The sequence below is a fragment of the Hibiscus syriacus genome, unplaced genomic scaffold (genome assembly GCF_006381635.1).
Source record: "Hibiscus syriacus cultivar Baekdansim isolate YM2019G1 unplaced genomic scaffold, ASM638163v2 tig00112800_pilon, whole genome shotgun sequence".
Lineage (NCBI taxonomy): Eukaryota > Viridiplantae > Streptophyta > Magnoliopsida > Malvales > Malvaceae > Hibiscus > Hibiscus syriacus.
In genome coordinates this window covers 301,773-329,749 of record NW_024063403.1, presented here as the reverse complement: position 1 = coordinate 329,749, position 27,977 = coordinate 301,773, and the positions used below count along the sequence as shown (strand labels likewise).

Genomic DNA, 27,977 nt, shown 5'->3' with positions numbered 1-27,977 from the left:
TCACTTGGAAGCATCAGGATTGGGTTTCACTTTGTTATCAGCCTCAGCCGAAGCTGAAGTCTCCGGTTTTGGTTGTCCAGTGCCACCATTAGCAGTAGCAGCAGTATCCTTCCCTAGTGAAGCGGGTTTATTTTCTCCAGCAGAATCTACTGCTTTTGAACCTTTCCCATTCTTGGCGTCTTTTCTTTCCTTTTCATCTTTATTTTCCTTTCCGTTATTTGCCATCTTTGGGTGGAGGGATCATATGAGGTGGAGGATTCTGTTTAAGCTTAACGAAAATCTACCTCATTCTCGAAAGATCAGTTGGTTTCCCCGATTTTGGACCATGAATTACCGACACCGAAGGAGTTTTATCGGAGTCTTTCTTTCCTCTCTTATTCTCGATATTCGCCAGCTCTCGAGGAATGATCTGAACTTGCCTTGATTAGCTAAGTATAGATGCATATCAACAACACGAAAGATCGGTTCAGATCTTCAGCCTTGTAAACAAGTGAAGATAATTCGGATAACCACAAATGATTGTTTCTTCTACCTTCTCTCTTTCTCTATTGTTAGCCTTATCAATTTCTGATTCCTTTTCTCGTAAAACGATTGCTTGTACTCATCTACTTCGGCGATTATCTGATCCCGCATCCCCGTCTCTCTTTTCCCCTTCTCCTCAAGATGAATGGCGTTTAAGCTGCATCGGAAGGAATTTAAAAACAATTAATGAAATGAGATATTACGAAAAGAAGGGAAAACGAAACAAACTGGCGCTATTCGCGTCGCGTGAAGTTTTCCTTTTGCATATGATCAGGCGGAGGCAACACTGGTCCTTCAGAGGCGAAAAACCATCATCATCTACATCATGACCACGACCACTACCATCTATCGCAGACCCTCCAAAAGAGGTCATGAACTCAGCGTTGGGCACCGAAAACCCGAACCCATAAACGCCCGGTGTCGATATTATTATCAGTGTTGTTATTGTTAGTGACAATATACCCAAGGTTTTGACTGTGACTCCTACTACATGTGGTTGTGAGCGATGTAAGTAGCAGTATCGGCGGTGAGATCATCGTAAGGGAAAACTTGTGGATGAGAGAAAGAGGAGGAACCGTGGGCTCCCTTGTTTGAGATATCGTCTTCGAAAGAGCGAGACGAGGAATTAATGTCTTCTTCTCCGTCGTTGTTCGTGGCAGTGAAGGACTCCATTGATGATCAAGTGGAAGATCCTAAAAGTTTTGGTCACGCTGTAGGGGTTCTGTGGCAGTGCGAGGGTTTGAGGTTTGAGCTATTTTTGCTTAGAATACATCATTATATTCGGATCCAAGAGAGGGAAGAGGAAGTTCGTTGGCTTCGCTTATATCATTATATTAACTATTAGGGTAAAATATAGTATTGATCACTGAACTTTTCTAAAACTTTCATTTAGGTCCTCCAACTTTTAAAACTTGCAATACAATCCCCTAACATTTAGTCCGTTTACAATATGGCCCCCCAACAGTTACATCGTAGTTAAGCGGAGTTAACTTTTAATAGTCGATACACTCAACAAAGTAAATCTCTAAAGCTGAGGGATCATTTTATAAATTTTAATAGTTGAGGGACCATTTGTGTACTTTACCCTATATAGAAATACAAAAGCCTTTCTTTTCAAGTCTCCATTTTGCTCTATTTCAGGCCAATCCGTATTGAACCCAACCTTTTATACCGTTAACGAAACTTAAACAATAAAATCCGATAAGAAGAGCGGAATTACGAATTTTGAAAATTACAAAATTAGATAATTAATAAAAAAAGTATATTAAATTTATATAAAAATTTAAATTTTTTAAAGGGCCTATCACCTATGTTCCTATGTGTTAAGATTGTTATGCATATAGGAGTGTTATTTACTTATTTAAAAATCATTAATTTTACAAGAAAATATAGTTATTGAATGAATATATATAATTTTTTAAAATTATAATGATATATTTTAATATTATTCTAATTTTTATACAATCTAAGTGAATTTTATTAGGTATATATATATATATATATATATATATATATATTAATTGTAAAATTTTAGGGTTACTCACCTAAAGCATTCACTTATTCCTTGGAAAGGCCGGTCCTTTGAAATATATAGTTGAACAAATTTACGCAGTTGCTGTCCTGTTTGGTGTCCATTTTGGTGGAATTGTCACATGGGGTTTCGTGGGTTTAAAGGAAACAACCGTCCATGGCCTTTCCGGCTACCGGCCACCACCGCATGGGCCAAAAATCGTTATCTTTTATGGACACATTCGCATAAAATAATGTTAATTATAGTGATTTAAAATGTAAATTATAAATATATCAAACAATCGTAATAATAAAAGAGAATGTTATTTTTTTTAGACATCTCGAATTCGAGTAACTAACGGGATATATATACATTATCAATGATATTTTTAATATATATTATTTTATAATGATCTCAAATTAATAAAATAAAGGGTAAAGTACACAAATGATTCCCGATTATAGAATACTATTTTATCAAGTACCTCAACTATTAAAAGTTACAAAATGGTATCTCGACTATAGAGTGTTGCTTTGTTGAGTCAATCGACTGTTAAAAGTTATAAAACTGTCTATTCGTTATGTTCCAAACTCGTCTTATTCCGTTAAAAATTGACGATATTATGAGCTGAATGTTAACTTACTGACTATGATATGCTAAAATCCGATCCAATCATCTCAAACGACTATCAGATCCCAATCATTGTATTAATGTCCAACTCAAACAATCGTCAATTTTTAAATAGAAAAGGACGAATTTGGAACATAATGAATAGTCGGGTGTCTATTTTATAACTTTTAATAGTTGTGGCACTTAACAAAGTAATATTCTATAGTCGAATTATCATTTTATAACTTTTAATAGTCGATGGACTTAATAAATTAATACATATAGGTATACTATTTATATATTTTTCCCTAAAATAAATAAATTATAATTAAAGTTTATAGGGCATAATAGTTGACAGTGACACATGTCGCAATGGGCAAAAACACCTCAATGTTTAGGTAGGGATGTAAAATTAGGTTATCGTGCGGGTTTCAGTCGGGTTTTGTCAGGTCGAGTCAAATCATATACATGTCATGTTAGGTCAATTTAATAGATTGACTCGGATCAGGTCCGGTCTAGGTCAAATCAGTTCGAGTCATTTTCAGGTTGATTTTACTATCATATTCAGTTCGAGTTTGGATCAGGTTAATTTTAGTTTGGATTGATGTCAATTCAGGTCAAAACGGTTCAGATCTGAATCAGTTAAATTATAGGTTAATTCAGGTTCGGATGGACTTCAGGTTGAATCTTGTTAAGATCGAGTCACATCATTGACAGTCAAAATTCAGGTTGGAACTTACCGGGTACATGTTAACTTCAGGTCGGGTCATTTTTTGGTTAATTATTTTTCGTCTTTCATGAACAATGCATTGTAATTTTTAATTGTATATGATTTGGAGTAAATTAAAAAAATATAAATAATTGTGAGTAAATTTTAATGAAAATGTAATTTTAAGGACTAAATAGAACAAAAAAGAAATTACAAACAAAAAAATTTAAATGAATTAAAAAACACTCATGTATGAGGTACTAAATCGAAATATAAATAAGTATGGGCAGATTTCATATACAAATATAATTTTAAGGACAAAATTGAAGTAAATTACAAAAATATAAATAAGTATGGGTCAATTTCATATACAAATATAATTTTAAGGACTAAATTTAACAAATTTAAATAAATTACACAACATGTAGGGACCAAATTCAAATAATTGTAAAATATGAAACTAAAATTAATATGAAAATGGACTGAATAACATTCATTTTAAAAATTTGAGAGAAAAAATTAAAATAAATTTAATATATATATATATATATATATAAACTAGGGTTTATACTTATAAAATGACTGCCCCTTGTTCTCATATGTAATGGGGGTAAGGGGAGGTAATAGTAGGCTGCCCCCAACACTAGGTTGAGAGCAACTTCCATAGAAGACCTCCAAATTATAAAATACCCTCCATGGGACTCGATCCCACGACCTCAAGGTTAATTATACATTATACTTATAATATAAGTTTATATATAATATTTGTATATTTATAAGTATACTTATAATATAAGTTTATATATATAATATTTATATAAGTATACATTATACATTATAATTATACATTATACTTAGAAGTATATAATATAAGTATACTTATAAATATAAACCCTAATATATATATATATATATATATATATATAAAGTATATATTCGAGGGACTTAATTAAATAAATACAAAATTTTAAGTTGACATTAAAAGAAATTAAAACATGATGGGGGATTCAATTGAATTAATTTAACTTTAGGAGACAAGGCTATTATCTCCTTAAAAGCACGGGCCTAGAAGCTCAAATTAAAAATTGGTTTTGGGTAAAGTATACAAATGGTCCTTCGACTATAAGATACTGCTTTATTGAATATTTCAACTATTAAAAGTTATAAAATAGTCATTTGACAATAAAATGTTATTTTTTCGAGTCTTTCGACTATTAAAGGTTACAAAATAGTCGTTCGACTATGAAATGTTACTTTGTTGAGTCTTAAGATTATTAATATTTACAAAATGGTCTCCCGACTATTCATTATTTTCCAAAATCATTCTTTTTCGTTAAAAAATTGACGATATTCTAAGCTGAACACTAATATGCTAACTATGATACGATAAAATCTAGTCTCAAAATCTCAAATGACTATCGTATCCCATTCCTCATGTCAAAATTCAGCTTATACAATTGGTAATTTTTTAACGAAAAAAGATGAGTTTGGAACATAATGAATAGTTCAACGACCATTTTATAACTTTTAATGATCAAGTGACTAAACAAAGCATCACTCTATAGTTAGAGAACTATTTTATAACTTTTAATAATTAAAAGATTTAATAAAGTAATATCATATAGTTGGGGGACCATTTTTATACTTTACCCATGAATTTATTGGTATCGTTTTAATTAGGATCCAAGCTAAAAATTAACGACGAAAGTTGGAACCGTCGGTTTAACGGCGTGGGGCCGAAACCGTCAACGTCTCCAAAAAGTTAAAAATAAAGAAATAATAGGTAAGTATATTTTTTTCCACTTTTGCCCTTCCAAAATACAAATTGCTTTATATCACTGTGATCTTCGTTGCTTTTGCTTTAACATCCCCGGCATATTCCTTTCTCCCTCGGATCAAATAAAAAATTCATTTTTTTCACACCCAAAAGAATTTCAAAGGAGAAATTTGAGAATAACCCTAACTTCTCTTGTGGGTAACTTGAATCTCTTGATGTCTACACGCATGTTCTCTTCCTCGTAGTTTCGGGTACGTTTCGTTTTTCTTTGCATTTTGGATTCTATAAACTCGAAGTTTCTGGGTTAAGCTCGTTAAATTTTTCCCTTTTTGAACCGTTGTTCTTGTCTCAGTAAATTCAAATGATGGTTTCTTGTAAGGAAGGTATTTTGAATTGCTTCACTTTTTTGTTTTGGTTTGCATATGATGAATGTAGAATTAGCATTGCATCTGTTTTGATTTTGTAAACTTTTACTATTATTATGATTCTTTTAATTGAAGAGTACTTTTAGTTACTGATTGTTTTCTTAAATGTATCATGTTGTATTGTTGTGTTCTAATTGGATCATCATTTTTTTTCTTTGCAGGTGCATTTTTTTTCAAATTGGGTGGTAAATTTGATCACCCAATTTGCTCAATTCAGAGATAAAAAAAGTGAAAGGTCTCTGAATTGGGCAATTAGCTGACTTCGAAAGTATGCTGAATAATCAGTTGTTTTTCATGGATTTAGATGGAGGGTCTCCTCATATTTTTCCAGTTGAGACCTTTGTTTCTTGTGGTTTCGGAGTTAATTTGTTTTCGCAGTTTAGTTCGCTCGTTGACAACTCTTTGTACCATTCCAAACAATTGTATGTGCCTAGTAGTCTTGCATTTCGAGAAGCTTTTAGTTGCATGTCGAAGCTTACAGGGGCTGTTCTGTTCTGGTTCTCTACCATGTCAACTTCGAAGCTGAGTAGGGACATATCATTCGGTAACCAGCGTGGTAGTTGCAAGTCTTCAGCTCTAGTTAAACACATTACTTCCTGTAAGAACAATGTTGCTGGATTTTGCTTCGCTTCTGATCCAAGAGGCTTACCGGCCGCCCCGCTTTTTATTGGTAAAATTTCGAGTTATGCAATGAGAAACTTCTTTGGAGAAGCCGAAGCACTCCAATGCGTGCCTTTACTGTCATTAGCTGCTGCTTTCATACCACCATTAGACAACTTGTAACGTTTTTTTTATCTCACAAATTACGTTGTGTTTGTCTAGTGACATGATTTCTCATTGATTAAGGTATCTGATTTCATGTGATCAGATCTTCAAAGGTACTAGCTGTTCCTCTTGATAACACAGAGGTTCAAATGCCAGAATACATAGACGAAAGGTCTTGTGAAGTTGGTCAAGGATGTGGCAGTCTATCTTTTCTAGATTTGAACTGGGGACGACATGCTGTAGAATCCAAAACCGGCATTGAGTTCCCGACAATCTTGGATAACATATTAGAAACACAATATAATTCAAGTTTAGCTTCTGAGGTAAAATATTGGGGACATTTCTGTGTCATTCATCTGCATTATGCCATTTACTTCCCTCAATTGCATAGATGGTGCCTTTACTGAAAATTTAAACTAATTTGATTTTAAAGCTTTTCGTAGTTAGCCATGATATTTGTATTGCAATTTGCAACACGTTATTTGATCCAACTCGAATGTCACAATGGGAACATGCATTGGTTTTTAACATTATTTGGTAATTTTTTTTACACGTTGGCAGTTCTGGGTTCTTTATGCAATAACTTGAGCAGTGTCTCTATGCTTATAGGTGCTTGTTGGTACTGGATCAAGAACGATGAAGATAATCAAAATAAAGTTTCTGAAGGTGTATGCATTTGGTTTTTGTAAGTACTTGTGGATTTCGCTTCATTCCTCCTCCCTTGTGTTATTAATGATGTGCTTCAACAACTCGTTCCCCTTATAGATATTCATCCCTACTCCGTTTGCCGGAAATTGGGTGCAAAGTATGCTTCTATTCCAGTCGATGAACTGAACAAAAACGATGATTTTTATCAGGATCTTCTTAGGTATTTAAGAATTTTCATGCTGAAGGGACAGTAAATTATAAATTTTACTTATTAAAAAATTACCAATCAAGGGTTTTTTAAGGATTCAGAACATTCATAGGTGTTTTTAACGTCTTTTCTTTGTCTATTTTCTTACGAATCTTGTTTTATTCGAGTGTTCAGGGAGGATATCGGTATGACTGTTAGGCTAGTGGTAAACTGCAATGGAATGAAAGTCAATACAGTTAGAGAGTAAGTTCTTTTTCCCCATTTCTTGCACCCTTCAAAATTTTGTGAACTTGATAGTCTAATTGCATGCCCCCTTTACATGACTCTTAACTGCCTATATCGCAGTGCATTCGAAAAATCGCTTCGTGCGCGTTTAGTAAAGGTAAGCAATTAAGTCCGGAGGTTTTTTTCCTCTTTCTCCGTCTTCCTCCTTTTATTTGCTTTTCTAGATCTGCTGGACTTCTAACAAATTTCTCGACTTCTACCAGACAAATCCCAACACGGATTATCGTTGCCTCGGTGCATTCGGTTCCTACTTCACTCGAGATATTTCATTGCCTGCGGTAAATCCCCTTCATCATCTCTCTTTTTCTAACCAATCCAATGTAGTAGCAAGTCAACTTAACTCTATCGGATATCGCAGGGAACGATAATCGACTTCCAAAGGACAGCTGATGGACAACTAATCACCAAAAGTAAGTTTCGTTCTTGCTCAATAGAAAACCAGTATTCTGTTTTCGTAAAATATTGCACGGATCATATCTCCTCCGTCATATAGTGAGACATTTCTTTTTGCAGTCGGAGGTAACCAGATTGGAGCCGTCCATAGCAAGGATTTATGCAGTAAGTTAAAGCCCTTTGCTCTGACATTCCTCAACACTTTAAAGGGTAGGGATTCTAATGTTGCCTGTATGCCAGGGGCTTTCTTCGACATGTACATCGGAGATTTCCCGGTGTCTGAGGAAGCAAAAGAAGACATTGGCCGAAACATCTTAAACATCATGAGGAGATGCTGAGGTGGCTTGCTTTCCGTAACCATTTTTTTCAGTTTTTAAACGAACAAAACGGCGCTACCGGCCCGAGTACCTCGAGTATTTCGTGGATGTTCATTCTGTACCGTAGGGGGTTTGGCTGATGAACAAAAACGAGGGGGAGAATCAAGAAAACATTGGAATGGCTTTTGTTAGGATAGTCTTAAAACACATTCTTCGTAGATTTGGTATAATCACAAGTTAAAATAGATGCCCCCTACTCTCTATGTTGTCATCTTCATCCCTTTTTTATTACACGAAGGTCATCACATTTCTAGTTATTATTAACGTAACACATGCCATGTCATCATCTTAGATAATATTATACATATCATGTCATTATATTAGGTAATGTGATACATGTCAGATCATTAGTTTAGGTGACGTGATAAATGTCATATTATTACCTTAGGCGGCGTGATATATGATACATCAATAATTTAAAATACGTGAAATTATCATACATCAATAATTTAGAATATGTGAAGCTGTCATGCTAACAATATATATATTTTTTAAACTAATTACTTTCATCCACAAAAAGTTTAAGGGTAATTTACGTATTTAGTACCTAAACTATCAGTTTTGATCCGTTTAGTTTTTAAACTTTTAATTTTTTCAGAATCATACCTGAAGTTTAGTTTTTGTTTTATTTTAGTATTACCGTTCAAAATTTAACGTTAAGTTTTGAAAAAAAATTAAAAGCTTAGGTACTAGAACAGACTAAAATTGGTAGTTTAGGTACAAAACTGGTAGTTTAGTTATTAAACGTATTAAATTTTTAACGACAAGTGTAATTTTATAAAAAAAATACTAGTAGTAATTATTTTCACTAATTAAATTTAATTATTATTAATTTTAGTATCACAAACAATTTATTTAATATATATTCACATAAGCTAAATTCACTCAACCACAAGCCAAGCCGTCCGGCATTGACTTCTGACATCTACGACGAATCTTCGTTGTCGTCGTCGTCGGATATCAACCTCCAGCCGCTCTACGTGGGAGAATCCAATAGATGGTATCTCAACAGCTCCGACATCGTTGAGAACCCTCTGTTCCGCAAACTCGCGGAACGTTCGGGAGAAGACGAAGATGACGACATCATCAATGTGTAGTGCAAGGTGTCCTGTTCGATCACTTGCTTTGGATGCTCGAAAATGGTGATCCTCAGCCCGAGTCTTTGGCACGTTTGGTGATCGGAAAACTGTTCCCCTGTGGTCGTTCTCATGGTACACCGCTTTGTACATTATGTTGATAATAATCCATGTGATTAGGATTTAGGCGACTTAATGATTGTATTGTCAAATTCCTTTCATTTATTTAATTAATGACTGTTAAGATAGGAAGGTTAAAGAATATGTTTCGGGATTAACTACATAATTGATCATTTATGTTTATGTTTAATCTTTTTTCATACTGATTTCAAAAAACATAATATATGATTATTCATGTTTTTATTTAATTAAGACGTGGTCACCACGGGTTATCCGTAGTTAACAGATTAGGTAACTGACAATTAAAACATTCCAAGCTGAAATTATGCATTTAAAAAGGAAAATTCGAAAGAAAAAAGAGAGATAAAAATTGAAATTGAAATAGCAATAATTCTTGGAAATTCCAAGACTTCTTTTCCAAGCAACCTTGCCTTGTTGTTTACTCAATAGCAAGAGGAACAGTCTTGACCTGAAAAACATTACACGCATTAGCAAATTAAAAGAACAGTCTTCGATACGAATTTTTGGAGGGGAAAAAAAGGAAGAGTTCGAATAACATACTTGCTTCTTATACAGCAATGCGTGCAACATCTCGATGTATCGCTTGCGGCCGCGTTGTTCGAGGTACAAAACATGCTTGGAGAAGCCATAGACACTGGTGAGAGTCAATAGCTTCTCAGAGTAAATCTGCCATGTATACTTCTCCTGTATACGTTGCAAGCCTCCCTTTGAGATCTCATTCCAATGAGACGGGTCGGCCTTGCATTTCTCGAAGAAGTTAACGAGTGTCTCGGCGGCCAGATCGCCTTTATAAGGATCGATGTTGAACCCCGATTTGCCGTGGACGATGATCTCCGCGGGGCCGCCGTAACAAGTTGCGAATGTTGGTAGTCCACAGGTCATTGCTTCGACGACGGTCAAGCCGAATGCCTCGTATATTGCGGGCTGAACGAAAGCGCCTTTGGTGTCACAGATGTAACGGTAGAGTTCACCGTTTCTCACTCGGTTCATCTGCGATGAAATCCACCTGAATTGGCCGTTCAGCTCGTATTTTTCGATAAGTTCGTACATCTTCTTCATTTCGGCCTTCTCTTCTGTGTCCTTGGATTCCTTTCTCCTATCTCCACCTACTACAACCAAGTTAACGAGTTCCCTCAGCCGGCTGTTCTTGGCATAGAACTCTACGAGTCCGGTTAAGTTCTTAACACGGTCCAACCGTGCCATTGTGAACAGAATCGGCTTGTTCCGATCTTTCAGGACACATCTGTTAACAGCAACCAAACACATTGTTAACATTGTGCAGATAAGATAGTGAAAAGGGTGTAAAATAGGACTCAAACTCACAAGTGCTCTGCATTCTCAACAGGGCTGTAAAGAAGCTCTTCGATATCCGGGTGGAACTGCTTCAACCTCCTGTTCTCTTCCGTGTAAGGGAAGTAAATGTTCATGTCCGCACCGGGAGAGACGATATTGAATTTAGGATCGAACACATCGATTCCATTAACAACACGGTAGAGCCCCGGAAGAGTGAAAGCTATGTGACTCTCATATTGGCCAAGAGTGTCCTTGCTGAAAATCATGGGACGTCGAAGTCGTTAGCGTCTCGAATAGGTGTCGACGTAGTAAAGTGGGAGATATTTGTTACCTTCCAGCAATCTCTTGGAAGGTGCTGGTGATGATAAAATCAGTTTGGTTCATTGCAATGAGGTCAGCAGTGAACTGGCAAGAAAAGTGATACTTATCATCGAGCTGTTTCCAGTTTATGTCCGAATCCGGGTATTTCGTCTTCTCGAGAGCGTGCGCAATGGTGCACTGCAGGAAACATTGAAGAACAAGTTCTTAGACCATATGAGAAAGGATCAAAATACGGAAATCTAACTAAGTCGATGAATTCGACTTCAACAAACCTGTGTAACATCAAACTTATGTGCCAACAAAGAGGCAACAATGTTTCCATCACTGTAGTTACCAACAATCAGGTCAGGTTTGCCCTGGAGCTCTTTGGTAATCTCAGCTGCAACATCTTCGGTGTAAGTTTCCAAGTAAGGCCAGACTTCGAATCTCGAGATCCATTGACGTACAATTCCCTTCTCCGTTCTGAAGGGTACACGAAGAATATGGGAATATTTGGTTCCATAAACTTTCTCGAGACGCTGACCACAAGTTGTTCCTACGGCATCAGGGAGAAGTCGAGTGATCTGGTGGGAAAAAACAGCCAAAGTAAGCATCAAACATAGTGTTAAACAAATTCTGATAAAACGAGAATCGAAATCGATATGACATTCGAACACTTACGATCAGAATACGCGGGGTAATGTCGAGTCCTTGCAGCTTGAACCGGTGAAGCAACTCTTCCTCCAAGGCGCGGACTTGATCCAAGATGTAAACAACCTGGCCACCAGTGTCAGGGTACCCCAAGACATTGTCCTGAGCAAAGTATCCATGAGGAGTCATGATAACAACATTGGTGACCAATGGGATCCTTCCGAGGAAGGTCTCTAGAGTGACTGGATCGGGTGCTTGCAGGAGATCCAGAAGAAGATGGATCGTCTCGAGAACATGCTCGGCATTATCACCCCATCCCTTCCCCAAACCAATCTCCTTGAACCTTTTCTCGAAAACCGAGTATGCAGTGTTGGATGGAACGGAATTCAGATACTCCTCAGCCTTCCTCAATGCATGTTGCAGGGAGTTCACATCTCGAATTCTTTCGTTCAACAGCATACCCTGTGACATTACAGAGAACTATTCTTAAGTTTCGATGCATTAGAAGCTGCAACGGAAAACAATCGACAAATCGTTAATCGGTTACCTTTCCCTTCTGGCAATGAATTTGGAGAAATTCAAGCAACAAGTTCAAGTTCTCCTTGTCTTGAAACAGCTTGGAAGAAAGGTGACGATCAAGGAATTCCATGCCATTACCAATGGACTTGGAAAGAGTTGGACGAGGAACAGAGTTGTTGAATGCACCAAAGTCCAATTCCAACGTGAACTCCCCCGTTGGAGCTGAAACACAACTCGACATCGGGCATTGTTCGATATAACTCGAAAACTTAAAACATAAAGAGGCCTAAAGCTGCATACCTTCCATCAACAATCTCTTCCTTCAACTTCAAGTACTCGGCAACCGGCAATTCCTCTACAAAAAGCTTTTGGACATCCACAGCAATGTACTCCCAAACACCAGGAGCCGAACGAATCGCAAGCGCAACCGACGGAGACGACACCACAGCTTCCTATTAGACAACATAAACGCATCAAATCCAATATCCTCATCAAATCATCATCAAGAAAAACATAAACAGAGAAAAGGGTTATCCCTTGTCACCTGAGTGGACCTAAGGACATCGACGACAACCCCGTCGAACACTTCTTTTCCGGTCTCCTTTTCAAGAACCGAGAGCAGCTTCTGGGACTTATGAATACCCTTTCCGAGGCTTTCAATACTGCATCACACATGAACAAATGTAATCAAAATTCACAAACAAGAAACACCCTAAGAAAGATCATGGCATGCAGGGCTTACCTCGAGAAGATAGACTTGGCTAGCTGTGGATGGGTAGCTAGAGATTCACCCAAACGCTCACAAATGGAAACTGCAGCCATTGTTTTCAAGTTCCTTCAAACAGAAAACTTGAAGAGATGAATGGAAAATATCAAGCTATGGATAAAATGAGAAAAAATGCAGAGTTATATAGCACTGGAAAAGCTGGACAGACGCATTGGAGATACCTAATTAACGCCATTAAATTTGATAAAATTAACACAAAGTGGGTGGAGATTACTAGCACTACATCTAACTACAATACAAACAGTACCTACTGTCAAAGAAGTTAAAAAAATCCAACTTGTTTTCTAAAAGAAGGCAATCAATATTTAAAAAAAAAAAACCCAGAAAACTTGGTGTAAATGGTGATTTTGAGGGTCTAAAAAACCAAAAAAAATACAAAAAAATTGTGGAGTTGAAGATTGAAGGACCTACCGAAGAAAAAGGCAATGGATTGAAAGAAAAATAATGGAGAAGTGTGGTCTAAGGAAGCATGAATGGCATTGATTATATAGGAGAGTGACCACTGAACTAAAACTGGTAACCCTAAATGATCTGAGCTAACTCCACCAATAGAAATGGAATTACCAACTTAATTTTTTTTTAAAAGGAAAACTTTTTGCCCAAGATTCTTGTTTTTTGAGTATTGCCCAAGAAATTGACATAAATATGGATTAAGTTAGATATTTATGTAAAAAAGTATGATTAATGCATTGTTTTCTCTCTTTTTTTCGAACGTGATAACAGCATAGTGTATGATCGATACTTACTAAAATATCGTTGATTTTCTTTTAAAATTGTATGGGTAAATTACACGTTTGGTAATTGAACTTTACCTTTTCTATTATTTCATTTACTGTACTTTTAATTTACTCGTTAAATTTTATAAATTGATTTTTTTGTCATTCGGCCATTAAATAATTAAACGAAATTAAGACATGACAACTCACATCAAAATGACGCCGTTTTGAATTCCTAAAAAAATTAAATTTTAGACTAAAACGACGTCATTTTGATTAAAATACAGCCACGTCATAAAGCTTTTAATTATTTAACGATAGAATGATAAAAAAAAATCAATATATAAAGTTTAGTGAGTAAAATTAAGAAGAAGAAAAATTCTAAAAATACGACGAAGTAAAACAAGAGAGAAATGCACGACATGTTAGCTTCGCTTTTCAATCTGCACGTTAACCAACCAACTAAGATATGATGCTGGGTTGGATCTAATCTTATCGAATTTTTAGTCTATTCGAATTCAATCTAAGTATTATATCCTTTCATCAATTATTCGATTTGATTCCAATTTATAAAGCACTACTCAGTCCGAAATTTAATCCAATTTTTGAATAAAAATCTTGTAGGACCCAAATATATACATATATTATTTTTATTCAATAATTACATTGAAACCATATTATTTCCTGAAATAAAATGTAAGTAATGGTTAAATTTTGCCAAAACTCTATTTATTACGTATAAATTGAGTGTTTGATCATTATATTTTGATTTAATTAATTTTAATATATTTTAAAATCATTATCAGTTTAGTTTTTAAAACATTTTAGTATTTAAACTTTTGTTCTTTTTTTTAAATTATATCTAACATGTAGTTTTTGTTTCATTTTAGTACCCGTTGTTAAAAACTAAACAGACGGGCTAACGGGGCATAGCTCCAGTGCACGGACGACCAATCCGAACGGTGAACCACGAGAGAATGACGAGTCGACCAACATAGTCCAATTTCAGGTCCATCGGACGGTTGACGACGAAATCTGAGGATGAATAAGTCGAATAGTCCATCATCGATTTAGGGAGATTAAAACATTTTTCGATAAAACGAATGTCATTATCACGTTCGGGGGTCAAAAAGATACGAGTTGAAGAGTTTGGGCTTCATCGGCCGGCGATTGTAGACGCGACTGTCGATGAGTCCATCGGTTAAGTTTCTAACGATGAGGTAATAAAATGAAACAAAAACTGAACGTTAAGTATAGTTTTGAAAGTATTAAAAATTTAACTACTAAAACTGATAGACTGTGTAGTAAACGCGTAATTCACTCGATTATAAAATATATAAAATTCAATCACCAGCAAAAAAGAATATTTTTAAATTATATAAAAAAAATAAAATTTACATAAATGTAATCACCCAAAAATATCCTCAATCCATTTCTGTGCAATTCAGAATAAAACAGGAAGGCATATAAACAATGATATGAGCCCAGGCTTGGAGCAGATCATCCCGAACCACACTCTGCTTACATGGTGAACAACGTTGAACCCCACACCTTTTAATTCATCTGCACCTGCAAAAACAAAAGAAACTCTTGTGTTAATGTAAAGTTTTTGGAAGGGTACATGCAGAGATTCAAATTACGACTGCGATCACGTTTTTTGTTACATTACGAATATAGCAGATGTTATTGCGTTGATTGCAGGTATCGTGATCATATAATAACGATCACAGAGAATATCACTCCCGCCATATAGCGGAGGCTATCGCAGTCGATGATGGCTATTTAGGTTAAAGAACAGATAAGAACCTGTTGGGAAACGGAGTTGGCATGAGGGTGATGATCCTTAGGATCGTCCTCTATACATTTAAGGAGATACTTGAACTTCTCGATTTCACAGGGAAGAGTGAGTTTGCCGTTGTGGCCGTACCCGAATTCCTCCTCCTCCTTCTCCAGCAAAATCGTGAAGATGGGATGGCTGAGGTATATCGTCGGGATTATAAACCTCCGGAGCTCCATCCCCACGTAAACTGCCAAATACCCCTTCGGCACATCCGGCGGTGGTTCGAGACCGTGGCAGTTCTCCTCGTCAGAATCATAACACGTGAGGTGTTTTAGCCTTGCGTTAATCTCCGGTGAGAAAACACCGTGCTTTTCTTCCGGGTGCCACTTTTCGAGGATTTCATTCAGCCTGATGAACTGCCGGATTCCGCCGGACTCGCCACCGCCTTGGTTGCCCATTGCTGAATCTGGCGTTTGAACCCAAAAAAGAAGAGGGAAAGATTCTTACCTGAATATGGTCGGTCGTTGTTTTAACCGAAGAACAAACGCCAGAAAGACAAAATAATGGTTAGTGGAATGGAAGTCGGTAGTTGTTGTTGGTCTGGGTTTTGATTATTTGGGAGTGTTTCATTGATTGTCAGAGGAACATTTGCTTCCGGTAAAGCGACTGTGTCGGAGGTTGGAGTTTTCTGGCCTTCTCATTTTTTGGTTTCTGCTATCTTTTTCCGGTAAAGAAAATAAGACATAAAGGTATTTGTATTTTTGAAGAAAAAAAAAACTTTGGTATTTATATTATTTTTCTCTCAATGCGGTCCTCTAACTAAGAAAACAAATCCAATATGATCCTTTGATCAGTGTTTTTCGTCGTTGACCATTATAGTACTGACGTGTCAATTTACGGTGCTGACGTAACGGTCCACATTGTTGATGCGGCAATCCATCTATCATGTTTGAGTTACCAATATAGCCAATCTGACTAACACAAATATATAGATATACATATATAATCCTCATTTTTATTCGTAAAATATTGAGCTAATTGAATATATATATATATATATATATATATATATATATATATATATATATATATATATATTATATAAAGAGATGTATTATTACAATTATCTCTAAATATATAAGAGATAAATATCTCGGATTAAGTCGAAGATCTTTTATCCTAATCTTAAATCTAACCTAACCTCACCTTTAAAAACATTTAACTCCATCTGAACCCAAATTAAAAAATAATAATAATATAGTTTATAGAGTCATGTTGGAACTATTTAGGTCTAAATATCATGCTCTTCCCTACATTAAATAATAGTTTTCATCTTAAATGGATCATTTTAACCAAAAATAAATATTAAGGGCTAAATTGCTTAAAATAAGAGTTAGAGTGACGATTTTATCAAATATTAAAAAATGGTTTATACCTTTATAAAAAATGAATAAAAAGTACAAGGACTGGAGAGAAATTAAATCATTTTATAAACCAAAATTCACTTATATTCTAATGCAATTCACACCAATGGTCAGTCAGCTTTGCGAGAAGGGCAAGGGACGATAAATAGTAACCACTGACAACTCACACGTGTCACCAATTTGTAATGAAGAAAAAACAACGACGATAAATTCAGAAAGAGTAAAAAAAAGAACAATTCCATGCAAGCAACTGTATGGTTCTTAGCAAATTAGCATCTTCCCTCTAAGATTCTGGGCATCTCCTTCAACAGTTCAACCCTCAACTTGCTCTCCGTTTGATTATCCCATGAATCTTACCATTTATACGTAATAGACAGATTGTTTTTCCTTTTACAGAACCGAAATGAATCAGTTTTTGGATTCTCCGCTCGAAGCTTTAGCATTTGAACTATGTAAGCTTCGGGATTTTCACGGTTGTCAATAATCTCTAGACGAGGATCGCTGTTGTCACGGCTGTGCTTAGTTTTTGGAGGATCAGGCCGGAGCCGCCGTTTCATCAGGGTATGTTCAAAGCAACGACCCAAAGCCGTCGACGTCCATTTCCGATCGTGCCCGAGACGAGTCTCCACCGGTTCCCAAACCCGATAGCGAGCCGGGCCCTTCAGCTTCGGTCGTGAAGACTAGCGTTCCGCTGTTAGTTTGCAGAGGAGTGGTGACCGGAGGGAAGTTTAAGTTGACTGTTTATTACGAACATGACGGAGAAGAGAGTGACGTTAACGTTAACGGCGGTGGCGCCGACTGTAACGAGTGGTGGGGGAGTTGGGAGGGAGTGTTGAAATTGAGGAACGGGGGCGGCGGTGTTAGTGCTAGTACTGATGTTCGTCTGTTGATAACTTAGCAGATCACCAGATCGCATAAAATCGCCCTGAAGTCATTCTTAGCTCTTGATTAATAATTAGACAATAAGACAACAGTGTTCATGTTGGGAAATAAACCAAGTACAAGTAATTTTCCTATAACCAGATTAGTGAGAATGCAAAATAAAAGCGGAAAAATAATACCCGAAATTGATAACGGAGTTCAGCCAATTGTGCTTACGTCTCCGAACTGCTGCAGATCTTTTACTAAGAGAAAAAATTTACAGGTGTTTACAAAACACTCACTACTCACAAGAAAACTCTCTAGTATTGGGAGAGAGAAATGATTTTTGGGATGGTTTTGAAGCTAAATGAGCTATGGTATTTATAGTTGAAACTTAAAGACTTAATCTTGTAAATACCCTAAAAACTAGGGATTAATTGTGATTATCCCATTATCATTTTTCAACAAACATCTACCAAACTTTGAAAAACTATTTTTCAAAGAAACATTTACCAAACTTTGAAAACCATTTTTTCAAAGTTGGTTACCAAACTTGAAAACCATTTTAATACTTTCAACAATCTCCCACTTGAAGACTGATTTTAATATGTCTTCACACCTCGATCAATGCAACAGCTTTTCTAGTCTCGTTACTCTAGCATGCCAACTGAAGTTGAACACAACTTCAGTTTGTCTGTAGTCACCGTCTTTGTCAACATATCTGCCGGATTTTGAGCTCCACTGATCTTTTCAAGTTTCAAAATCTCTTCTTTCAGAAGAGACCGGATAAAATGATATCGCAATTGTATATGCTTTGTCCTGGAATGAAAAGATGGATTCTTTGCTAGATGTATAGCACTTTGACTGTCGCAATACAAGACATTGTTTTCTTGTTTATTGCCTAACTCTTCCAAGAAACTTTGGAGCCAAACCATCTCCTTGCTAGCTTCCGTAACAGCGACATATTCTGCTTCAGTTGTGGAGAGAGCAACTATCTTCTGTAGTTGAGAAACCCAACTCACTGCGGTTCCTCCTAGAGTATAGACATACCCTGTAGTGCTCCTTCTGATGTCAATATTTCCGGCTAAGTCAGCATCTACATAGCCTGTCAGTATCGTATCTCCACCTTTGAAACAAAGTGCTTTGTTTGGGGTACCCTACAGATATCTGAGGATCCATTTGACTGCTTCCCAGTGTACCTTGCCCGGATTATTCATCTACCTGCTAACAGCTCCCACTGCTTGAGCAATATCTGGTCTGGTACAAACCATGGCATACATCAGACTTCCAATCGCTGAGGCATACGACACCTTCACCATGTGTGCACGTTCTTCCTCCGTCTTTGGTGACTGTTCTTTGGAGAGTCTGAAATGAACACCTAAAGGTGTACTTACTGGTTTAGCATCTTGCATGTTGAACCTGGAGAGTACTTTGTTGATGTACTCAGCCTGTGATAATATCAAAGTCCCTGACTTTGTGTCTCTCTTGATCCTCATCCCAAGAATCTGCTTTGCAGCGCCCAGATCCTTCATAGCAAACTGCTTTGACAATTTTTGCTTCAAGTTTATAATCTCTTGCATGTCTGAGCCTACAACGAGCATGTCATCAACGTACAACAATAAAATAATGAAGCTATTGTCGAACCTCTTGATGTAGCAACAATGATCTGCTTGGCATCTGGTAAAACCACTGCTACTCATGAAACTATCGAACTTTTTGTACCACTGTCTAGGAGCTTGTTTTAAACCATACAAGCTATTCTTCAACCTGCATACCAGGTTTTTCTTGTCTGCCTCTATGAAGCCTTCTGGCTGCCTCATATAGATTTCTTCCTCCAAATCACCATGAAGGAAAGCTGTCTTTACATCTAACTGCTCAAGATGTAAATTCTCTGCAACTACAATTTTCAACACCAGTCTGATTGTAGACAGTTTCACGAGTGGAGAGAAAATTTCATTGTAGTCAATACATTCTTTTTGCTGAAAACCTTTGACAACCAATCTCGCTTTGTAGCGTTTGCTCCCATCGTGCTCTTCTTTGATCCTGTAAATCCACTTGTTGTGAAGCGCTTTCTTGCCTGGTGGTAATTCAGCTAATTCCCACGTCTGATTTGACAAAAGCGAGTTCATCTCATCTTTCATGGAAGACTCCCACTTGACTGAATCCTCCACTTGCATTGCTTCATCATAGCACTCTGGTTCACCATTGTCAGTCAGCAACAAGTAGTGCAAAGAAGGAGAATACCGTTGGGTTGGTTTAGGAATTCTGGAGGAGCGTCTTAGTTCCGGTGTGCCTGGTTCTTCTTGAACTGCTTCAGGACTGGTCTGAACATCATTTATAGAAATCTCCTCAAACTCAGCAAATTCCTTTGTTTCAGCTTTGGTATTGGAGCTGCTTGATTCTACAGTTGACCTGTCTTTGTACATCACATTCTCATTGAAAATGACATCTCTGTTTCTAATGATCTTCCGATTTTCATAGTCCCAAAATCGATAACCGAACTCATCACCGCCGTAACCAACAAGGCACATTTGTTGGACTTAGCATCAAGTTTACTTCTTTCAGCAGATTCTATGTGTACATAAAAAATACAACCAAACACTCTTAAGTGTGAAAGGTTTATTTCTTTCTTGCTCCAAACTTCCTCTGGTATTCTGTCATCCAAAGGAACTGAGGGCCCACGGTTGATCAGGTAAGCTGCAGTGTTAATAGCTTCATCTCATAGAAATTTGGGCAATCCGGCATGTATCCTTATGCTTCTGGCACGTTCATTCAGAGTTCTGTTCATGCGTTCTGCTACGCCATTCTGCTGCGGTGTCATGGGAACTGTTGTCTCCATCTTGATCCCATTGTTTGCGCAAAAATCTATAAATCTCCTATTTCTGTACTCTCCTCCATTGTCAGACCTCAACCGCTTAACTTTCATACCATTCTCATTTTCCACCATGGCCTTCCATTTTCTGAATGTATCAAAGACTTCTGATTTTTTCTTCAGAAAATAAACTCACACATTCCTTGTAGAATCATCGATGAAGGTGACATAATATAATGAGCCTGCAAGAGATGGAACTGGAGATGGTCCCCATACATCAGTATGAACTAACTCTAACTTTTCAGCCTTGGGTGTCTTACCAATCTTTGCAAAGCTGACTTTCTTTTGTTTGCCAAAGATGCAATCCTCGCATAGTCCGACATCTACATTCTTTAGATCCGACAGCTTCCCCTTTGACAAAAGTGTCTTCATCCCTTTCTCGCTCATATGGCCAAGCCTTTGGTGCCATAGGTTTGATTTTCCATCAGCATCTGCTACTGCAATGATATTCTCTAAATTTGAGGTTACATAGAGAGTACCAGTCTTCTTACCACGAGCAATGACGAGTGCTCCTTTGGTAATCTTCCATTCACAACCTGAAAAGGTTGTACTGTATCCTTCTCCATCAAGCTGTCCTACAGAAATCAAATTTCTTTTGAGACCAGGAATATGTCTCACTCCTGTCAGCTTCCAGGTGGTCTGGTTTGGCAGCTTTAGTCGGATGTCTCCTTTTCCGACGATCTTCAAGGTTTCATCATCAGCAAGATGAACCTTCCCAAAATCACCACTGACATAGTTCTCCATGATTTCTTGGCATGGCGTGGAGTGGAAAGATGCCCCTGAATCAAAATCCATGATTCAATCGGACTGTTGACGCTTAAAATCATGGCATCACCTGTCTCCTCCGTCATGTTGGCAGATTCCTGTGCGCCGGTATTTTTCTTCGGTGCTCGGCAATCTCTTTTGAAGTGGTCATTCTTGCCGCAATTATAACAGGTAAAATCTTTATTTCCTGTTCTTGATTTTCCCCTTCTGGATTTCGATCTGCCACGATTTGAATTTCTTTCTGAAGTTCTCCCTCTGGACTCCGTGTGCAAGGCTGAGGAGGTTGATGCTTCACCCGATTCTCTCTGTCGAATTTCTTCGCTCAGTACCAGATCCCGAACATCGTCGAATTTTAATTTGTTGTTTCCCGACGAACTGCTGACTGCTGTAACAGTAGCATTCCAACTGTCTGGTAAAGATTATAAGAGAATTAAAGCTCGAACTTCATCATCAAATTCAATTTCCACTGAACTCAGCTGGGTTGTGATTGTGTTGAGTTCATTTATGTGTTGTGCCACCGATGCCCCTTCTTTCATCCGCAAATTGAACAATCGCCTCATCAAATGAACTTTGTTTGAGGCCGATGGCTTCTCATACATACTGGAGAGAGCCGTCATAAGACCCGCCGTTGTATTTTCCTTTGCTATGTTGAAAGCAACATTGCGGGATAACGTCAGTCGGATAACTCCGAGGGCTTGTCTGTCGAGAAGAGCCCAGTCTTCATTCTTCATGCCCTCTGGTTGTTTTCCTAAGAAGGGTTGATATAGATTTTTCTGGTATAAAAAATCTTCAATTTGCATCTTCCAAAATCCAAAGTCCGCACCATCGAACTTTTCAATTTTCACCTTCCCTTCGTCTGCAGCCATCGCTCCCACTCGAATCTGGCTTCGTTTGGATCGTTTCTGACAATTTTTGCGAACCGCCGTGTATTAGAACACCTCCGTCGACAAACTCGTATCGCCGGCCGAATTTCACTATTCATGAAATTCACTATTCACTTGAATAGTAACCCGAATAGTAACCTCACAAAAAATTGACAAAATTCACAACCTAAAAGCTCTGATTACCAGTTGTTGGGAAATAAACCAAGTACAAATAATTTCCCTATAACCAGATTAGTGAGAATGCAAAATAAAAGCGGAAAAATAATACCCGAAATTGATAACGGAGTTCAGCCAATTGTGCTTACGTCTCCGGACTGCTGCAGATCTTTTACTAAGAGAGAAAATTTACAGGTGTTTACAAAACACTCACTACTCACAAGAAAACTCTCTAGTATTTGGAGAGAGAAATGATTTTTGGGATGATTTTGAAGCTAAATGAGCTAGGGTATTTATAGTTGAAACTTAAGGACTTAATCTTGTAAATACCCTAAAACCTAGGGATTAATTGTGATTATCCCATTATCATTTTTCAACAAACATCTACCAAACTTTGAAAAACTATTTTTCAAAGAAACATTTACCAAACTTTGAAAACCATTTTCAAAGAAACATTTACCAAACTTTGAAAATCATTTTTTTCAAAGTTGTTACCAAACTTGAAAACCATTTTAATACTTTCAACGGTTCCCAACATATATATGCTAATTATATACAAGTATTAAACTAATAAATGGTATAATTAGATATTCATAATCATTCCATCACAAATGGGGACTTATATGCAATCATTATAAGTTTAGAGATCATATCACAAACCTAACACAACTTAGGGACCACTTATATGCAAACATTATGCAGTCATTGTTTCTCGTAGATGATAACAAAGATTAACATCTACCACAACTTTAATGGCCAATGTCAACTTAAAAAAAACGACTAAAAGCTCCGTTGCAGCTCGATATCGAGAGAAAAGGAGATCTCCACAGACGACAACGACACAGTCCACGGCGACAACCGATAACGTTCTCTCCTCCTTCCGACTTCTCCAAAGCTCCAACTATTTCACAAGCTATACGTTGTATAATAACCCTTATACAGGTGACGTTTGTCTACAGACGATATATTTTGTTGGTACCACGCCCTGCATTGGTAGCCAACCGCGTCAACGGAGTTCCCGAGCCCAATCACCGACAGAAGTTATATATATCGGCGGATTCTGAGGTGTCCATAAGAGAACTTACATACCTTCAGCCAGATTCGAAAAATCACTGGTAGAGCAATGATCGAACTCTTTTACTTGTATGGTGCAAAGATGATGGAGGAGTTGTGGCCGCCAAACCCAAAAGAATTAGACAATGCCGCATTTACATTCAATCTTTCTTTCTTCGGCCCTACGAGCACGTTCGTGTCCTGAATTAAGATTGTCGGCGATATAAGATGGAAGTCGAGCTGCCACGAAGCATAACTTTAGAAGAAAAATAAGGGAAGGCGCAACGGCAACATACCACTCCTTCATCTGGGGTTTCTAGATTGATGTTCGGATGGACCCAACCAGTCTTTATTGCCTACGATAAATAAGCATTACCTTGTCAATGCTCAAGTTCTGTAAAAAGAAAAGAAAAACATAATCAAAGCTCGGCGCACTTGTACTGCTGCAACAGCTTCCACAGCACCGGCAGCTCCTAGTAGGTGACCGATCATTGATTTCGTAGAGTTCACTTTCAACTGCAAATAACGAGATCTCATCACGATGCAGAAATATGAAAGCATATTGCAGGTAGATGCAAGTATCAGAGAATAATACGGAAAAATTACCTCTGGATTCTTGCCAAAGCAATGAAGGAGAGCCTGGTATTCTTTAATGTCTCCAGATGGTGTAGATGTAGCATGAGCATTAATGTAATTTACATCTTCTCTCGGTACACCGGACTGAGCCAGGGCCTTTTCTATGCAGAGAATGGCACCAATTCCTAATTTTTTCGATTTCACAAGATCGATGTTAGTTTAATAGTTCATAACTATATATAGTGAATAGGAGTGCCAATCGTGCAACGAATACCGAAACCATAGACCAAGAAGTTGACCTAAGGTTCCTCTTAACTCCATAGCCTAGTAGCATACAACATTATTCAAATAAAAATGCTCTAAAAGTCTCATCGGAACAAACGCTGTGCAATGAAACGCTGGATAGAAATAAGTTTCGGGTTAAAGAAGAATGATTTGCAGTAGTAAAGACGAGGCTCGTTACCATCAGGGTGTGGCTCGGTCATGTGGTAAGCATCACAAGTGAAGCTTCCACCCAAAAATTCTGCATAGATGGTCGCACCTCTCCTCTGCAAAATCAGAAACCTAAACTCGATAACATTCGCTTCTAAGAAGGAAAGTAATGTGCATTCCCCGAAACTTCACCATAAACCACTAGGTGAAAAACCTATGGCTCAAACAAGGCTTGTAGGGTCGAAGAAAGCGTACCTTAGCGTGCTCAAGTTCTTCTAAAAGCAGAACCCCAGCACCTTCCCCCATGACAAATCCATCACGATTCTGTGTAAAAGTTAGAACCATTATCCAGGTAAATAACACTCACGAAGAAAACCGAGAATATTATGTGCATTTCACCACCTAGGATTAGAAAGAACTTGGTAAAACGAAGTAACAAACAGCAAAAGAGAAATGAAACTCCGGAAGCTCAAGAGTTATTGAAAGATTACAGCATCCCATGGGCGTGAAGCTTTGGTGGGATTGTTGTTCCTTTGAGAAAGTGCTCTGCATGCCACAAATCCTCCCAACCCTGAATAAAAATTCATAAAGTCGAGTATATCCTGCTTGTACCAACTGGAAAGATTGGAGAATGATGTCGACTACAAAAAGGAGAAAGAGATATACACACCAATCGGTATAATTGCTGCATCTGAGCCACCACAAAGCATCACATCCTGCGATTTCGTTTCGAATACCTCAGATACAGAGTAATAAAAACAAACTACGAATATATTGGATTTTCTCTTTCCTCAACTTACAGCTTCGCCTCTGGTGATGTGGTTTGCTGCATTTAATATGCAGAAGTTGCTTGTCGCGCATGCAGTGGAGATTGAATAGTTAGGCCCCATCCATCCCTGAAGAAGTCATCAGGTTAAAGGTCGAAGTTCAACATCTATCTTAACATTGCGAATTCTAAATTTAAGCTCACCAAATCCATTGCAAGCATTGCCGAGCCCATATTTGTGGTAGCAAATGGTACGCAAAAAGGATTCATCTTCTTGTACGAGATCCTCAGAGCTTCAATTGCATCATTGAAAACCTTTTCAATCCCGAAACCACATAAATGAATCAATGGAACTACAAAGGAAAACTAACTACAAAATCAGTTTGTTTCTCAAGGTTGCATGCCCTCATGTGGGGTAGTACAGACACTATGTCACTTGTGATTCAAGAGGTTTTCCGTCATCAAGGCCGACTATAAACGCTAAGCTAGTATTACAAAATTGTACGACTCTCAAATTAAAGTATGCAGTATGCACGTAATTGCTGTCAGTATTTCTTATATCTAAGTGTCCATTGTTGTTATAAAATAAAGGCATGTGAACTGTAAATTGCAGAATATACCTTCATACCACCCATTGCTGAGCCAATCAGAACTCCGCATTTCGCTTTATCTAACTCATCCATTACATCTTCAGTAACTCCACCGTCTTCCAACGCTTTCTTTCCAGCAATAAGCATATAAAGCATGAACTTGTCCATCCTCTTGGAAAGTTTCGGTGCAACCCAACCATCAGCCGAGACAGATTTTATCTCTCCAGCAATTCTCTGGAGAGAAAACGGGAGCATTAAGAACAAGCGCTAGTGCAAACGAAAGCAGCTGAGAGATACTAAACACGACTTACGGTTGGAAACAGTGCAGAGTTGAAAGTCTCGATTTCGCTTATACCACTAGCACCCTCAAGCAAGTTGTTGTAGAAGACGTCGAGATCATGTCCGAGCGGTGTCACCACTCCCATCCCCGTCACAACAACTCGTCTTTTTTTCGTAGGAGGTTTCTTCTTTGTCGAGATTTCTCTTGTGGGTTGCACATCTACAGCCATGGCTTCTCCTACATTATTAAATAAATTAACCCGTCGATCACACGTAACTTAACCGGTGAATTACATGAAATCATATGCATGAAGAACGTTTCCTCTATCACCACCATTTAGCAGATGATATACATAAGAACGTTTCCTCTATCACCACCATTTAGCAGATGATGTACATACAAAAAAGCCAGAAATCTAGTATGCTTAGACAAATATGTTCTTATTTTATATCGAAGGTGGCAGCGAATCTAACAAAATGCTCATCAAGACAAGACGACGAGACCAAAAAACGGATATCAGCATACCTATCTGGCCAGGGATAATAAGAACTGAAAGCAAGGGGGTAGACAGACCAAGATCTATGATATTCATAATTTAATGATTATGAATAAAAAATTGCACACTTGTCATTTCTTTTTTCTTGAGATTACATGATCATAGAAACAAATGATCTCTCATCACCATAGAACTAATAGCAGCTTGAATTCAACTGCATTTCCAACTCTCAATTAATCATTATATTTCAATTGAATCATAAATTTTTCATAGTTAAAACAAAACCTGGGTGTATGAGTATCAGTATATCTCAGCTTATTAGATTTCTATATTCAATTTTTTTTTTCATTTTCAATTCCAAAATTGCTAATTTTTTTACCAGAATGGACAGCTGCTCGATTGAGTCTTCTTTGCTTGCGATTGTTATTAAAGGGAACGTTTTTGGATCCAAACAAAGAAGAAAGGCTTCCATTTTGACCAAAAAGGCCACTGTTTTTGGAGGAATAGTACTCATCACAGGGCTCAAAAGCTAAACACGAAGTCATCAAGCCTTGAATGCCGAATCCACAAAGCGACGAAATCAAGCCCCCGTTTTGGTTGCTGTCTGAGCCGCCGCCGCATTGAGAAAGGAGAGCTCTCCTCCTAGTACGAGCCCAATGGCCGAGTCTCTTGGAAGAAGAAGCTGATGAACGGAGCATTGACGACTGTGACTGGTCTTTCCCGCACGTGACAGACATGCAAGCAGCCACCAACCACATGCATAGCGGACTCGCCAGTGATGAAGATGCCATCCCCAGAAAACTAACCCAAAAATTACCGGAAACCCCGCAAATTTGAAAGACTGTGGAGATTTGGGTTATGGGGGGGGGGGGTTATCAAAGATTGGATTTTTTATCTGAGTTTAGTCAAAATCTAGCTTTCCATCAATCGGAAAACCGAAGAAGAGATGGTAAAATACATTGGCAATCTCAGGAATGAAGGTTTTATAGTAAAAGAACTGCTAAAATACTTTCGAAAGAAACGAAATAAAAAAGAAGCGAAAAATAGAGATGCTATAAACAGAGATGGTTAAAATTCATAAAAGGTCCTTAAACTATGTTCAAATGATCGTTTTGATCATTATCATGTTATAGTAAGTGTAGAAGTTTGTTAAATTTAATAATTATTTAATAATATTTTCATGAAAATTATTTTATAATTTTTAAAATTTAGTGAATAAAATGATTATTTAAATATATTTCAATAGCTATTCAATAAAAAGTATAGTTCAATAACTTTTGGTACTATTTATAACAAAGATTTGTGACCACAAAAAGTTTATTTATTTATTT

General features: G+C 37.4%; 5 protein-coding genes and 1 pseudogene across 6 annotated transcripts; 2 read left to right on the top strand and 4 right to left on the bottom strand.

Annotated features, from left to right (window-relative positions):
* On the bottom strand, window positions 1–895 carry LOC120183567 (annotated as a pseudogene).
* Window positions 896–5,807: 4,912 nt separating this feature from the next.
* LOC120183585 (fatty-acid-binding protein 2-like) lies at window positions 5,808–8,352 on the top strand. The gene is made up of 10 exons (XM_039188258.1): window positions 5,808–6,331; window positions 6,421–6,640; window positions 6,927–7,002; window positions 7,083–7,185; window positions 7,348–7,416; window positions 7,519–7,555; window positions 7,662–7,736; window positions 7,817–7,868; window positions 7,972–8,016; window positions 8,092–8,352. Exons 1-10 carry the CDS (start codon window positions 5,823–5,825, stop codon window positions 8,187–8,189), a joined length of 1,284 nt encoding a protein of 427 aa, XP_039044189.1. The 5' UTR covers window positions 5,808–5,822; the 3' UTR covers window positions 8,190–8,352.
* Window positions 8,353–9,732: 1,380 nt separating this feature from the next.
* On the bottom strand, window positions 9,733–13,068 carry LOC120183607 (sucrose synthase-like). Of its 2 annotated transcripts, XM_039188284.1 has the most exons (10): window positions 12,951–13,068; window positions 12,753–12,870; window positions 12,509–12,660; window positions 12,237–12,441; window positions 11,720–12,151; window positions 11,332–11,622; window positions 11,070–11,236; window positions 10,769–10,993; window positions 9,986–10,688; window positions 9,733–9,893 (listed from the first exon to the last, which is right to left on the bottom strand). In XM_039188284.1, exons 1-10 carry the CDS (start codon window positions 13,028–13,030, stop codon window positions 9,864–9,866), a joined length of 2,403 nt encoding a protein of 800 aa, XP_039044215.1. In that variant the 5' UTR covers window positions 13,031–13,068; the 3' UTR covers window positions 9,733–9,863. The 2 variants fall into 2 exon arrangements, with proteins under 2 accessions (XP_039044215.1, XP_039044214.1); XM_039188283.1 differs by lacking the exons at window positions 12,753–12,870; window positions 12,951–13,068 and having other exon boundaries at window positions 12,237–12,430; window positions 12,509–12,601.
* Window positions 13,069–15,119: 2,051 nt separating this feature from the next.
* LOC120183566 lies at window positions 15,120–15,951 on the bottom strand. The gene is made up of 3 exons (XM_039188247.1): window positions 15,508–15,951; window positions 15,237–15,280; window positions 15,120–15,146 (listed from the first exon to the last, which is right to left on the bottom strand). The coding sequence occupies exons 1-3, from the start codon at window positions 15,947–15,949 to the stop codon at window positions 15,120–15,122; spliced, it is 513 nt and encodes a 170-aa protein (XP_039044178.1). The 5' UTR covers window positions 15,950–15,951.
* A 1,204-nt stretch (window positions 15,952–17,155) lies between these two features.
* LOC120183565 lies at window positions 17,156–17,813 on the top strand. Its single transcript, XM_039188246.1, has 2 exons — window positions 17,156–17,167; window positions 17,454–17,813. The coding sequence occupies exons 1-2, from the start codon at window positions 17,156–17,158 to the stop codon at window positions 17,811–17,813; spliced, it is 372 nt and encodes a 123-aa protein (XP_039044177.1).
* A 5,324-nt stretch (window positions 17,814–23,137) lies between these two features.
* On the bottom strand, window positions 23,138–27,688 carry LOC120183582 (3-oxoacyl-[acyl-carrier-protein] synthase II, chloroplastic-like). The gene is made up of 14 exons (XM_039188256.1): window positions 27,026–27,688; window positions 26,182–26,387; window positions 25,901–26,104; window positions 25,485–25,595; window positions 25,315–25,410; window positions 25,185–25,230; window positions 25,006–25,085; window positions 24,770–24,838; window positions 24,546–24,630; window positions 24,113–24,267; window positions 23,942–24,022; window positions 23,803–23,862; window positions 23,543–23,707; window positions 23,138–23,438 (listed from the first exon to the last, which is right to left on the bottom strand). The coding sequence occupies exons 1-13, from the start codon at window positions 27,435–27,437 to the stop codon at window positions 23,591–23,593; spliced, it is 1,722 nt and encodes a 573-aa protein (XP_039044187.1). The 5' UTR covers window positions 27,438–27,688; the 3' UTR covers window positions 23,138–23,438; window positions 23,543–23,590.
* Window positions 27,689–27,977: the final 289 nt, after the last annotated feature.

Bases quoted from the DNA above. Each gene is read 5' to 3' on its own strand.
- LOC120183585 (XM_039188258.1), top strand. From the start codon at position 5,823: ATGCTGAATAATCAGTTGTTTTTCATGGATTTAGATGGAGGGTCTCCT. The intron at 6,641-6,926 runs GTAAAATATTGG...CTATGCTTATAG, and splicing joins ATTCAAGTTTAGCTTCTGAG to GTGCTTGTTGGTACTGGATC. The intron at 7,186-7,347 runs GTATTTAAGAAT...TCGAGTGTTCAG, and splicing joins TTTTATCAGGATCTTCTTAG to GGAGGATATCGGTATGACTG.
- LOC120183566 (XM_039188247.1), bottom strand. From the start codon at position 15,949: ATGGGCAACCAAGGCGGTGGCGAGTCCGGCGGAATCCGGCAGTTCATC. The intron at 15,281-15,507 runs GTTCTTTAACCT...TTGTTTTTGCAG, and splicing joins TTCCCAACAGGTTCTTATCT to GTGCAGATGAATTAAAAGGT. The intron at 15,147-15,236 runs GTAAGCAGAGTG...TGAATTGCACAG, and splicing joins GGTTCAACGTTGTTCACCAT to AAATGGATTGAGGATATTTT.
- LOC120183582 (XM_039188256.1), bottom strand. From the start codon at position 27,437: ATGGCATCTTCATCACTGGCGAGTCCGCTATGCATGTGGTTGGTGGCT. The intron at 24,631-24,769 runs GTACGCTTTCTT...CTGATTTTGCAG, and splicing joins AAGAACTTGAGCACGCTAAG to AGGAGAGGTGCGACCATCTA. The intron at 24,268-24,545 runs GTAACGAGCCTC...CGAAAAAATTAG, and splicing joins GACCGAGCCACACCCTGATG to GAATTGGTGCCATTCTCTGC.
- LOC120183607 (XM_039188284.1), bottom strand. From the start codon at position 13,030: ATGGCTGCAGTTTCCATTTGTGAGCGTTTGGGTGAATCTCTAGCTACC. The intron at 12,871-12,950 runs GTAAGCCCTGCA...TGTGTGATGCAG, and splicing joins GCCAAGTCTATCTTCTCGAG to TATTGAAAGCCTCGGAAAGG. The intron at 10,689-10,768 runs GTGAGTTTGAGT...TGCTGTTAACAG, and splicing joins GTTGAGAATGCAGAGCACTT to ATGTGTCCTGAAAGATCGGA.